We start from the raw sequence: 14,376 nt of genomic DNA on the forward strand, positions 1-14,376 counted from the left end.
TCTTTAAATAAACCACGTTCTTTAATTTATTATTATCAGAGATAATTTTCTCTTTACAAATCTCTTAATAATGATGAAAAAAAAACAACGCATATACTTTTGAAGAGTGTTATAGTTGTAATAAATTGAAAAAGTAACAAAATTGGAGAAAAACAACCGTTTTATAGCAACAACACTGCAGGTAGATGATCAAAGAAACAAATATCGATGACAACAACAACAACTACGGCAGCTTTTGGCTTCTATGTGGTTATTCCAATTTTGTGAAATTATTTGCAAAATATATTTTTTTTATTTATTTTGCAAAAATTTGTCCAATATTTTATTGGAATTTTACGTTGGGCGCCAGTTGTAATAAAGTATATTTACTTTATTAATGGGGTTTTATTATTTTATAAATTTTATTTAAATCATAACTGGGTCAAACAAGGCGGAGGCCAGTGTTCGTCCACAGTTTTGCTAGTCACAGTAGCCTTAAGGTCTTCCTGCGACTGAACAATTATTAATTTAATAAAACAATCCGCTTTATGTTTTAATATGTCTTTATTGTTCAAGCGTTGCTTCATGAATGACAAGAATTTGCATGTGCAATGACCTTATTTGATTTTAGTCAAATCATACGGTCGTCTAGTACATAGATAATGAAAATAATACAAAAACAAATCAATACAAATAATAATGAGTGTGAGAGCGAATGATCAATAATACTCTTTTAGTGATGAACATTAAGCTTTGGTTATTGATTACAGAATTATTATGGTTACATTGTTAGGGTGTCCGGTACATAAATAAAAACAAAACAAATAGTCAGTAGCAATAGTTAACAAAGAATTAGATTTAAATTTAAGTAGTTAAACAATATAACAATGATTGTATGATTAATAAAATTAGTTCAAATGATTTTAGATTTTAATAATAAAATAATATTTTATTATAAATATATGTAATCCAGGCTGCTACATGCTGAAATTTCGAATTAAAAAAAAAAAATTGAACAACATTAGACTAGACTATAGACTAGACTATAGACTAGACTATAGACTAGACTATAGACCAGACTATAGACTAGACTATAGACTAGACTATAGACTAGACTATAGACTAGACTATAGACTAGACTATAGACTAGACTATAGACTAGACTATAGACTAGACTATAGACTAGACTATAGACTAGACTATAGACTAGACTATAGACTAGACTATAGACTAGACTATAGACTAGACTATAGACTAGACTATAGACTAGACTATAGACTAGACTATAGACTAGACTATAGACTAGACTATAGACTAGACTATAGACTAGACTATAGACTAGACTATAGACTAGACTATAGACTAGACTATAGACTAGACTATAGACTAGACTATAGACTAGACTATAGACTAGACTATAGACTAGACTATAGACTAGACTATAGACTAGACTATAGACTAGACTATAGACTAGACTATAGACTAGACTATAGACTAGACTATAGACTAGACTATAGACTAGACTATAGACTAGACTATAGACTAGACTATAGACTAGACTATAGACTAGACTATAGACTAGACTATAGACTAGACTATAGACTAGACTATAGACTAGACTATAGACTAGACTATAGACTAGACTATAGACTAGACTATAGACTAGACTATAGACTAGACTATAGACTAGACTATAGACTAGACTATAGACTAGACTATAGACTAGACTATAGACTAGACTATAGACTAGACTATAGACTAGACTATAGACTAGACTATAGACTAGACTATAGACTAGACTATAGACTAGACTATAGACTAGACTATAGACTAGACTATAGACTAGACTATAGACTAGACTATAGACTAGACTATAGACTAGACTATAGACTAGACTATAGACTAGACTATAGACTAGACTATAGACTAGACTATAGACTAGACTATAGACTAGACTATAGACTAGACTATAGACTAGACTATAGACTAGACTATAGACTAGACTATAGACTAGACTATAGACTAGGACTATAGACTAGACTATAGACTAGACTATAGACTAGACTATAGACTAGACTATAGACTAGACTATAGACTAGACTATAGACTAGACTATAGACTAGACTATAGACTAGACTATAGACTAGACTATAGACTAGACTATAGACTAGACTATAGACTAGACTATAGACTAGACTATAGACTAGACTATAGACTAGACTATAGACTAGACTATAGACTAGACTATAGACTAGACTATAGACTAGACTATAGACTAGACTATAGACTAGACTATAGACTAGACTATAGACTAGACTATAGACTAGACTATAGACTAGACTATAGACTAGACTATAGACTAGACTATAGACTAGACTATAGACTAGACTATAGACTAGACTATAGACTAGACTATAGACTAGACTATAGACTAGACTATAGACTAGACTATAGACTAAAATTTCCTCCAGCATTACATTGTCTAATCCTGCTACTAGTAAGTTCCCAATTTAAACAATTACTTTAGTAAGTCGCGCATTCACATTAACTTACAGCCTTTTACCACCTGTCAATCATAAGCTTTTGACATTTCTCTTGATTACTGGGATACATACTCTGCTAGATTTAGTTCTCGCGCAATTTTCAGACGGCTCGGTTGGTTAGAAGTAGTGTCTTAGGGTTTTTCTTAATTTATAAAGAAAACAATCAAGAATATTTAAATATTTTTACATAAAAATATAATAAAAGTATAGTTTTATTGTTATGCAAAATAATTTCCTTAAAAATCTTAAAAGAAATATCGAAAAATATTGTTAGAAAATTTGTTAGAAATTATGTGCCGAGCGTTGTTTCCTTTTTATCGGGCCGTTCGTAGCGTTTATACAAAGAGTGTTAAAGTGTTAGTGAGAAATGTTAAGAAAAAAAGAAAGCTTAAAAAGCAGAGCAAATTAAGAAAGAAAAAAGGCTTAAAGAAAATATAAAATGAAATATGAAAAAAGCAAAAAATGTGTTGAGTTGTCTAATTTTCAAGATCCCGTAACGGTTGCTTTTTCCTTTTGTTGTTATTGTTTACTTAATAACAGAGTGTTAGTGCAGTGTTTATATTTGTAAAGATAAAAGCAATGTAAATAAAGCCATATGTTAAAAATGGCAATAAAGAAAAGGAGTAGTAGATATGAAAGTGTGAAATAGTGAAAATTCTGTAGTTAAGAAAAATAATGAAAACTAATCAATAGATTAGTGGCAACGGAAATGGAAGTTATTAACAAGGTAAATAAAATTTCTTAACAGAATATATTAAAATTTAATTTTTACAGTTGAATTAAAAGAGCGAATGGTTGTTGACTTTGCTAAATAAAATAAAGAAAATGTTATGTTTATACATACATACATTCAAATGTATTTCAAACTTGAAAATTTCTTAATCATTTTATAAGAGGATGAATATTAGGATGGTAACTTTTTGAATTTTTATGCAAATTTAAAATTTTTCATCCCCTTTTAAAAAGACCATAAACATTATTTATTAATAAACACAATTTTACCTTATTGTCTAGTCTATAGTCTAGTCTGACTGACTATAATCTAGTCTATAGTGTAGTATATAGTATAGTCTATAGTCTACACTAAACTATAGACTACTCTATAGACTAGACTATAGTCTAGTATATAGTTTAGTCTATAGTATGGTATATAGTCTATTCTATAGTCTAGTCTATAGTCTACTCTATTGTCTGGTCTATAGTCTAGTCTATTGTCTAGTCTATACTATAGACTAGGTTGTAGACTATACTATAGACTAGACTATAGACTAGATTATAGGCTAGACTATAGACTAGACTATAGACTAGACAATAGACTAGACTATAGACTGGACTATAGACAATGGACTAGATTATAGAGTATACTATAGACTAGGGTTCTATAGTTGAAACGAAAAGTCGACTTTTCGACTTTTTTCATTTAGTTAAAAGTCGACTTTTTGCATTTTATGAAAAGTCGATTTTTCGACTTTTCGACTTTTTTCATTTAAATAAAAGTCGACTATAAGTATTTTATAAATAGTCGACTTTTTCCGACTTTTTTCGACTTTTTCCGACTTTTTGACTATTTTCGACTTCTTTCTACTTTTTTCCGACTATTTTTTGACTTTTTTCGAGTTTTTCCGACTTTTCGACTTTTTACGACTTCTCGACTTTTTTCGACTTTCTTCGACTTTCTTCGACTTTCAGACTTTTCGACTTTTATTCACAAAGTCGACTTTTCGACTTTTTTCACAGACGAATTTTTGACTATTTTTGACTTGTTTTTACAATTTTCGACTTTTCGACTTTTTTCGGTTTTTCGACTTCTTACGACTTCTCGACTTTTTTCGACTTTCTTCGACTTTTTTCGACTTTATTCGACTTTTTTCGACTTTTTTCGACTTTATTCGACTTTTTTCGACTTATCGACTTTTTTCGACTTATCGACTTTTTTCGACTTTCAGACTTTTTTCGACTTTCAGACTTTTCGACTTTTATTCACAAAGTCGACTTTTCGACTTTTTTCACAGACTATTTTTGACTTGTTTTTACAATTTTCGATTTTTCGACTTTTTCCGACTTTTTTCGGCTTTTCGACTTTTTACGACTTCTCGACTTTCTTCGACTTTTTTCGACTTTATTCGACTTTTTTCGACTTATCGACTTTTTTCGACTTATCGACTTTCAGACTTTTCGACTTTTTTCGACTTTTATTCACAAAGTCGACTTTTCGACTTTTTTCACAGACGATAGTCGAGTTATCGACTTTTTTGGAACAAAATAGTCGACTTCGACTTTTTCGACAAAAAGTCGATTGTTCGACTATTCGAAAGTCGATTTATAGAACCCTACTATAGACTATAATCTAGTCTATAGTTTTGTCTATATTCTAGTCTAAAGTCTTGTCCATAGTCTAATATATAGTCTAGTCTTTAGACGAGTGTATAGTCTAGTATTTATTCTAGTCTATAGTCTTGTCTATAGTCTAGTCTATAGCCTGGTCTATAGTCTAGTCTATAGTCTAGTTTATAGTCTAGTTTATAGTTTAGTCTATAGTCTAGTCTATAGCCTGGTCTATAGTCTAGTCTATAGTCTAGTTTATAGTCTAGTCTATAGTCTTGTTTATAGTCTAGTATATAGACAAGTCTATATTCTAGTTTATAGTCTTCTTTCATCAAATAATATAATGTCAGACAAAGGATACCTGTTTGGACTATAAAAATAAAACCAAACTTTAGATGAAATGTACAAAATTGATTTTATTTATAAATTAAATGGAATTTTATAAAATGAAATTATATCAAATTTATAAATGATTAACAAAAAATATAATTTTGTTTTAATTAATAAGCAATTAAGTAAATTCTTTACCATTTAATATATATTATTGTACAGGCACAGATTACACTATTAAATTAAACAGTTAAGGATAATGAACAAAAAAAAAAAAAAACATAATAAATTAAATTTGCATTAAGGAAATTTAAGGAAATAAATGACATATATAAGAAACATAAAAATAATTTATTAACCTTCACTAACTATAAAAAAATATATATTTTTTTTTAAACTAAGATTTAAATTCAGTTATTTTTTAAACAAAAAAACTTAGGGACTAAAGGGGGAACAAAATCACTTGGTTAATTTGAAATTACGCAAACCACCAGATTTCAGACGACTATGTATACTTGAGGTAGGAGCAGGTTTTGTTGGTTTTACTTCAGTTTGTTCTTTAGTTTCACTAACTACTTGACAATCATCATCGGAATTGAGTTTACTTTCAAAAGGATCCACACGTTCAGAGCCACCAAAACCATTAAACACAAAGTTAGGAGCTAAAGGTTTCATAGTAGAGCCCGAAGAACCTGAACTGGCTGCCAAATCCAAGCGAGGTTTTTTTAATATAGAATACTGCAAATAATTAGAAAGTAATTTACAACAAACTTTTAAATCATTATTTTTAATATTTTTTACCTTTTGACTTAAGTCACTTCTGGTTTTGCGTATCGCTCCTAAGGCCGGTTTTGTGGGTGAAATTTTCAATACGGTTAACTTATTGCCCATGGGTTTGGTATTGTTGCTAATACGATTTTCATGATTTTTCATTAACAAAGGTGGCAGGAGAACACTACAGGATTTTATATTCAAATAAGGTGATGAAGATTCCTCAATTTTTTTGATATTATCTTTCTAAATTGTTAAACAGAAAAACAAAAGTTTAATAACATTTTACATGTACTGTGTATAATAATTAACTTACAATTGTGGGCGATATAGTTAAACGTTTCTCTTCTTTAATTTTTGCTACTGGTGGTGACATTATTTCTAAACTATCATTGCAAGCAGTATTTAAACCAATACTACCATTAAGGGATTTTTCAGCATCATAGTTATTATTATTATTGTTATTGCTCTTTTTAATGGTGGCCTCTAAACCTTTTATCTATAATGATTACAAGCATTACAAGCATATGTTAAAACTTTTGACAGTTTGTTAAATATTTTAAAATAAATACCTTTTCTAATAATTGATAATTTTCACTTTCTAACTGGGATATTCTTTCTTCTTGTTTTCTGTAAATTAGGTATTTGATTAAAAAATTATTCTATGGCTCATAGGGATTTTTTATTTCTTTAAAAACTTACTTTCTTTGATCGATTTCTTTGCGCAAATCATTTTGTACAACTTTTAAAACATTACGCATATCAGCCTTTTTGGTTTCGCACACTCTTAATTCTCTGCAAAGAAAAATTTATTTTACATTTTAAAATAAATGTTTTCGAAAGTATTTTGGTTTTCAGAAGAAAGGTTAATTTTGAACAAAAAATATACTTTTCATCAACTTTTCATTAGAAAAGCAATTATTCATCAGAAATGCTACTTTCCATTATAAAAGCAACTTTTCATCAGAAAAGCAACTTTTCATCAGCAAAACAACTTTTCATCAGAAAAGCAAGTTTTCGTCAGCAAGCAACTTTTCATAAAAAAACTGCTTTCAAAACTTTTCATTAGAAAAGCAACTTTTTATAAGAAAAGCAACTTTTCGTTAGAAAAGCAACTTTTCGTTAGAAAAGCATCTTTTCATCAGAAAAGCAACTTTTCGCTAGAAAAGCAACTTTTCATCAGAAAAGCTACTTTTCGTCAGAAAAGCAACTTTTCATCAGCAAAGCAACTTTTCATCAGCAAAGCAACTTTTCATCAGAAAAGCAACTTTTCATCAGAAAAGCAACTTTTCATCAGAAAAGCAACTTTCATCAGAAAAGCAACTTTTCATCAGAAAAGCAACTTTTCATCAAAAAAGCAACTTTTCATCAAAAAAGCAACTTTTCATTAGAAAAGTAACTTTTCATCAGAAATGCTACTTTCCATTATAAAAGCAACTTTTCATCAGATAAGCAACTTTTCATCCGCAAAGCAACTTTTCATCAGCAAAACAACTTTTCATCAGAAAAGCTACTTTCCATTACAAAAGCAACTTTTCATCAAAAAAATTCTTTTCATCAGAAAAGCAACTTTTCGTAAGAATAGCAACTTCTCGTCAGCGAAGCAACTTTTCATCAGTAAAGCAACTTTTCATCAGAAAAGCAACTTTTCATCAGAAAAGCAACTTTTCATCAGAAAAGCAACTTTCCATCAGAAAAGTAACTGTTCATCAGAAAAGTAATTTTTCATCAGAAAAGCAACTTTCCATCAGAAAAGTAACTGTTCATCAGAAAAGCAACTTTTCATCAGCAAAGCAACTTTTCATCAGAAAAGCAACTTTTCATCAGCAAAGCAACTTTTCATCAAAAAAGCAACTTTTCATCAGAAAAGCAACTTTTCATCAGAAAAGCAACTTTTCATCAGAAAAGCAACTTTTCATCAGAAAAGCAACTTTTCATCAGACAAGTAACTTTTCATCAGAAAAGCAACTTTTCATCAGAAAAGTAACTGTTCATCAAAAAAGCAACTTTTCATCAGCAAAGCAACTTTTCACTAGAAAAGCAAGATTTCACTAGAAAAGCAGATTTCACTAGAAAAACAACCTTTCACAAGAAAAGCAAGTTTTCACTAGATTAGCAACTTTTTACTAGAAAATAACTTTTCTCTGGAAAAATCATGTTTTACAAGAAAATCAACTTTGATTTGTAATCTTTTTTACCTCTTTAAAGTCGCCACCCAAACGGATAAAATCTTCGGATCACTTTCATTCTGCAGCATTTTCTCAGCATCACTCATGGTTGATGTTAATAATGTATTTATACCTTCCATGGCATCTATTTGAAGTTTTAAATTTTTATTTTCTTTACGTAGATTCTCCATGGCTTTCACCTGAGATTCCAGCATTTTTGTCTGAAAATTAAGAAGTTTTTTTTGAATTTATAGTTTTAATTCATTTTCTCTAAAGAAAATTTACCTTTTCAGCATAGTTGAGTATAAGGAAACTTTTGCTTTGTAAATCCTTTTCTAGACCAGCTATGGTTTTCCTATGAGTATAATGAAATTTGTTCAAGGATTAGAAATTATTCAAGAAAAGTATTAATAATGCTTGTTGAACTGTCGCCAATTTAGTAAAAAATATTTTTGAGAAACTTACATGCATTTCTTTTGTGTCTCTTTGGAATCTTTTATTTGATCGGCGGACTTTTGTAAATCCTTTTCTTTAACCTTCAACTGTAGCTGAACATTGTCCAACTGTTCCTGCAGTGAACCAACATCAATGCGACTGACATCTAGATTGGCCAAATTAAAGTAAACTCTTATAATATTACGATCCGTACATTTATTACGGCACTGGGGGCAGGTTTTCGATCTAAGGCACAGCAAAGAAACAATTATAAAAATCTACAAAATACAAACAAAAACATACCTTTGTAGCCATTGACTTAGGCAGGCTATGTGGAACATGTGTCCACAACTGGTGACATGCACATCATCGGATGCATTAAAGAGTTCGGCACAAATCACACAATTTAAATTTAACATTTTTTTTTCTCTTAAAACATAGAACAAATTATTACAAGAACTTAAATAATTAAGGAATAATTAGTGCAATATCAAAGAATAGCAAAGTTGTGAATGTTGAGGTTTTTCTTTCTATTCTTTTATTATTTACACACTTTCTAGTTTGTTTTGGTTTTTTGCCGCCAATATTTTTTTGGCTGTCAGTTGTTGTGTTGACTAAACACAGCAAAATATAAATGTCATATGGTAAGGTTGTTGTCTTGGCTATATTTTTGTACAGGGTTGTATGAGGAGGGTATATGATTTAGTATAAAATAAATGTAATTTTAATTTAAATTACTAAACGGAAATAAATAAATTGTGGCACATCGAAAAAGCTCTTCGTATCGGAAATCTGTTAGTTAGTTAGTTAGTTAGTTAGTTAGTTAGTTAGTTAGTTAGTAGTTAGTTAGTTAGTTAGTTAGTTAGTAGTTAGTTAGTTCGTAGTTAGTTAGTTAGTTAGTAGTTAGTTAGTTAGTTAGTTTAGTTAGTTAGTTAGTTAGTAGTATTAGTAGTAGTTAGTAGTAGTTAGTTAGTTAGTTAGTTAGTTAGTAGTTAGTTAGTTAGTTAGTTAGTTAGTTAGTTAGTTAGTTAGTTAGTTAGTTAGTTAGTTAGTTAGTTAGTTAGTTAGTTAGTTAGTTAGTTAGTTAGTTAGTTAGGTTAGTTAGTTAGTTAGTAGTTAGTTAGTTAGTTAGTTAGTTAGTTAGTTAGTTAGTTAGTTAGTTAGTAGTTAGTTAGTTAGTTCGTTAGTTAGTTAGTTAGTTAGTTAGTTAGTTAGTTAGTTAGTTAGTTAGTTAGTAGTTAGTTAGGTTAGTAGTTAGTTAGTTAGTTAGTAGTTAGTTAGTTAGTTAGTTAGTTAGTTAGTTAGTTAGTTAGTAGTTAGTTAGTTAGTTAGTAGTTAGTTAGTAGTTAGTTAGTTAGTTAGTTAGTTAGTTAGTTAGTTAGTTAGTTAGTTAGTTAGTTAGTTAGTTAGTTAGTTAGTTAGTTAGTTAGTTAGTTAGTTAGTTAGTTAGTTAGTTAGTTAGTTAGTTAGTTAGTTAGTTAGTTAGTTAGTTAGTTAGTTAGTTAGTTAGTTAGTTAGTTAGTTAGTTAGTTAGTTAGTTAGTTAGTTAGTTAGTTAGTTAGTTAGTTAGTTAGTTAGTTAGTTAGTTAGTTAGTTAGTTAGTTAGTTAGTTAGTTAGTTAGTTAGTTAGTTAGTTAGTTAGTTAGTTAGTTAGTTAGTTAGTTAGTTAGTTAGTTAGTTAGTTAGTTAGTTAGTTAGTTAGTTAGTTAGTTAGTTAGTTAGTTAGTTAGTTAGTTAGTTAGTTAGTTAGTTAGTTAGTTAGTTAGTAGTTAGTTAGTAGTTAGTTAGTTAGTTAGTTAGTTAGTTAGTTAGTTAGTTAGTTAGTTAGTTAGTTAGTTAGTTAGTTAGTTAGTTAGTTAGTTAGTTAGTTAGTTAGTTAGTTAGTTAGTTAGTAGTTAGTTAGTTAGTTAGTTAGTTAGTTAGTTAGTTAGTTAGTTAGTTAGTTAGTTAGTTAGTTAGTTAGTTAGTTAGTTAGGTTAGTTAGTTAGTTAGTTAGTTAGTTAGTTAGTTAGTTAGTTAGTTAGTTAGTTAGTTAGTTAGTTAGTTAGTTAGTTAGTAGTTAGTTAGTTAGTTAGTTAGTTAGTTAGTTAGTAGTTAGTTAGTTAGTTAGTTAGTTAGTAGTTAGTTAGTTAGTTAGTTAGTTAGTTAGTTAGTTAGTTAGTTAGTAGTTAGTTAGTTAGTTAGTTAGTTAGTTAGTTAGTTAGTTAGTTAGTTAGTTAGTTAGTTAGTTAGTTAGTTAGTTAGTTAGTTAGTTAGTTAGTTAGTTAGTTAGTTAGTAGTTAGTTAGTTAGTTAGTTAGTAGTTAGTTAGTTAGTTAGTTAGTTAGTTAGTTAGTTAGTTAGTTAGTTAGTAGTTAGTTAGTTAGTTAGTTAGTTAGTTAGTTAGTTAGTTAGTTAGTTAGTTAGTTAGTTAGTTAGTTAGTTAGTTAGTTAGTTAGTTAGTTAGTTAGTTAGTTAGTTAGTTAGTTAGTAGTTAGTTAGTTAGTTAGTTAGTTAGTTAGTTAGTTAGTTAGTTAGTTAGTTAGTTAGTTAGTTAGTTAGTTAGTTAGTAGTTAGTTAGTAGTTAGTTAGTTAGTTAGTAGTTAGTTAGTTAGTTAGTTAGTTAGTTAGTAGTTAGTTAGTTAGTTAGTTAGTTAGTTAGTTATCCACTGTGTAACAATAACTTATTAAAACTCGATTCTTTGTAATTTTTTAGTCAATAAATCATTTTATTTGTTTTATTTTTATTATTTTTCAATAATTTTTTTTTATATATTTTTAAATTAAAACATACAAATTTTAGAACTTTTTATTAAATATTATTTTAATTAAAAAATCTTTAAACTTAAATTTTGAAAATGTAAACACTTTAGTTTTAGATGAAATATTTGAAATGTGTTTTAGTTTTTCATTAAATATTATTTTTCTTTCAATTTTGTTTATATAAAATTCCACAATCTCGGGGCTCTAGAGATTGTGAATTTTATAAATTAGTTAAATTTTTATTTTTATAAAAAAAAGTAAAGTCAAATAATTCAAAATAAAGTAATCTCCTAGAGACAAACTTAAAATTATTTTAAATAATTTTAATAATTTTATTAATTAGTTTTTGTTTGTTTTGATATTTGTAACAAATTTACAATTAATTTCAATAGTTTTTAGATTTCATATAATGAATAAAGTAGTTAGATTTTTTTTTTTCGAAACAGTACTAAATATGATTATTTTGGATTTTATATAGTGGAATCTTTTTGAAAATTTTTCAAGACTTTTTTGATTTCTTTAAATTTTCGAAATTAAATGAAAATTTTTAAAATCTTGTGTATAAATTTTAATTTTAAATAGACTATAGTCTATTCTATACTATAGACTATTCTCTACTATAGACTATTCTATACTATAAACTATTCTATAGTGCTATGGTCTGATCGAAAGTGCACTCTATAGACTATACACTATTGTATAGTCTGGACTAGTCCACTCTATAGTCTATTCTATAGTCTACCCTATAATCTATTCTATAGTCTGGAATATAGTCCACTCTATAGGCTATATAGAGTAGCCTATTCTATAGTCTACTCTATAGTCCACTTTATACTCTATTCTATAGTCTGGACTATAGTCCACTCTATAGTCAGGACTATAGTCCACTCTATAGTCAGGACTATAGTCCACTCTATAGTCAGGACTATAGTCCACTCTATAGTCCACTCTATAGTCCGCTTTATAGGCTACTCTATAGTCTATTCTATAGTCTGGACTATAGTCCACTCTATAGTCTATTCTATAGTCTGGACTATAGTCCACTCTATAGTCTATGCTATAGTCCACTCTATAATCTATCCTATAGTCTGGACTATAGTCCACTCTATAGGCTACTCTATAGACTATTCTATAGTCTACTCTATAGTCCACTTTATACTCTATTCTATAGTCTGGACTATAGTCCACTCTATAGTCTATTCTATAGTCCACTCTATAGGCTACTCTATAGTCTATTCTATAGTCTACTCTATAGTCCACTTTATACTCTATTCTATAGTCTGGACTATAGTCCACTCTATAGTCTATTCTATAGTCCACTCTATAATCTATTCTATAGTCTGGACTATAGTCCACTTTGTAGGCTACTCTATAGTCTATTCTATAGCCTACTCTATAGTCCACTTTATACTCTATTCTATAGTCTGGACTATAGTCCACTCTATAGTCAGGACTATAGTCCACTCTATAGTCTATTCTATAGTCCACTCTATAGTCCGCTTTATAGGCTACTCTATAGTCTATTCTATAGTCTGGACTATAGTCCACTCTATAGTCCACTCTATAGTCTATTCTATAGTCTGGACTATAGTCCACTCTATAGTTTATTCTATAGTCTGGCCTATAGTCCATTCTATAGTCTGGACTATAGACTATTATATAATCCTTAGTCGGGACTATAATATATTTTATAGTCTGAACTATAGTTTATTCTATATTTTGGACTATAGTCTATTCTATGATCTGGTCTATAGTTCATTCTATAGTCTGGACTATAGATCGTTCCATAGTTTGGAGTATAGTTTATGCTTAGACTATTCTATAATCTGGACTACAGTCTATTCCAGTCTATGGACAATAGTGTATAATATAGTCTCTTTTATAATTTGGATTATAGTCCTTAGTCTGAACTATAGATTAGTCTTCAGTTTAGTTTATAGTTTATAGTCTAGGATATAGACTGGTCTATAATCTGCACTTTACATACATATGTAAATTTTAAATTTTCATAGAATTTTTAAATTTATAAACAATTGTCATGAATAAAATCGTTCAATGAAATGAAAGTGATAAAACAATTTTGAAGCGTTAATCCGCCCAGTCCTCCTTTTATTAAAGTAAGAATCAATGAAAGGGTAGAGGCCCTTTCAATCGTTTAACAAAACAATCATAATTAATACTGTATTTTTTTAAAGTTTCAAATGTAACTGAAACATATGTAAATAAAAATTATTAGTTTGCTGATATAAATATTAGGGGGGTGATACATTTTAAATAAATTTTAAAATAATACTTTCCAATAAACAGTTTTCATTTTAACTGTAACATTTGAATTTTGGTTATACCCCTAATGTTTACACTTTTCATTTATTATTATAATATAATACAATTTTGAGAGGGTTTTTTGTTTACATGAGCATTTTGTTTTTGTTTTGTTTTTTTTTTGTTCAATAAACCAATTAATTTTTATGAATTATTAATTAAATTACTTAACTAAAACTTAGTAGCAGCAGTTGTTGTTGTTATATTTATTATTAATATTGTTGTAGTTTTTCTTTTATATTAAATATGTTTTTGAAATTTATAATTAAATATACAAGTAATAGTTGTTGTTATTTTGTTTCTTTAGTTGAAATTTTATATTAAACATTTTTACCCATTTTTCCCGAATAGTTTGGTGTTTAAATTTGTTTGTTACATTTTTGTCAAGTAGTTTTTTTTTCATTATTATTTTTTTTTGTTAATTTTAATGTCTGTATGTAAATTTTATAATAATAAATTTTAATGAATTCTTGATATTTTTCATTTTCATTAGAACATTTTGTTTTTATTAAAACACTAAATATTTATATATATATTTATGTATGTATGTGTATGGTATGAATGCATGTATGTATGTATATTTGCCTAAACTGAATTTATTGTATTTTAATTTTTAATTTAAATTTTCGGTTTTTGTTTTTGCTAATTTATAAATATTTATATTTGAACAACATTTTAGTTTTTATAGTCTTTAAAACAAAAACAGTAAATAATCATGAAATATTATTATTAAATTTTATATACAATTTTCTTTAACTAATT

General features: G+C 28.1%; 1 protein-coding gene across 1 annotated transcript; it reads right to left on the reverse strand.

Annotated features, from left to right (window-relative positions):
- Positions 1 to 5,332: 5,332 nt before the first annotated feature.
- LOC119601717 (E3 ubiquitin-protein ligase TRAIP) lies at positions 5,333 to 9,145 on the reverse strand. The gene is made up of 9 exons (XM_037952854.1): positions 8,855 to 9,145; positions 8,582 to 8,797; positions 8,402 to 8,471; positions 8,147 to 8,337; positions 6,651 to 6,743; positions 6,521 to 6,578; positions 6,265 to 6,447; positions 5,979 to 6,194; positions 5,333 to 5,915 (listed from the first exon to the last, which is right to left on the reverse strand). Exons 1-9 carry the CDS (start codon positions 8,968 to 8,970, stop codon positions 5,637 to 5,639), a joined length of 1,422 nt encoding a protein of 473 aa, XP_037808782.1. The 5' UTR covers positions 8,971 to 9,145; the 3' UTR covers positions 5,333 to 5,636.
- Between the last annotated feature and the right edge of the window lie 5,231 nt (positions 9,146 to 14,376).

This window comes from Lucilia sericata, unplaced genomic scaffold (genome assembly GCF_015586225.1).
Source record: "Lucilia sericata isolate MDLA Ls3-8-SP2 unplaced genomic scaffold, ASM1558622v1 Contig000186F_arrow, whole genome shotgun sequence".
NCBI lineage: Eukaryota > Metazoa > Arthropoda > Insecta > Diptera > Calliphoridae > Lucilia > Lucilia sericata.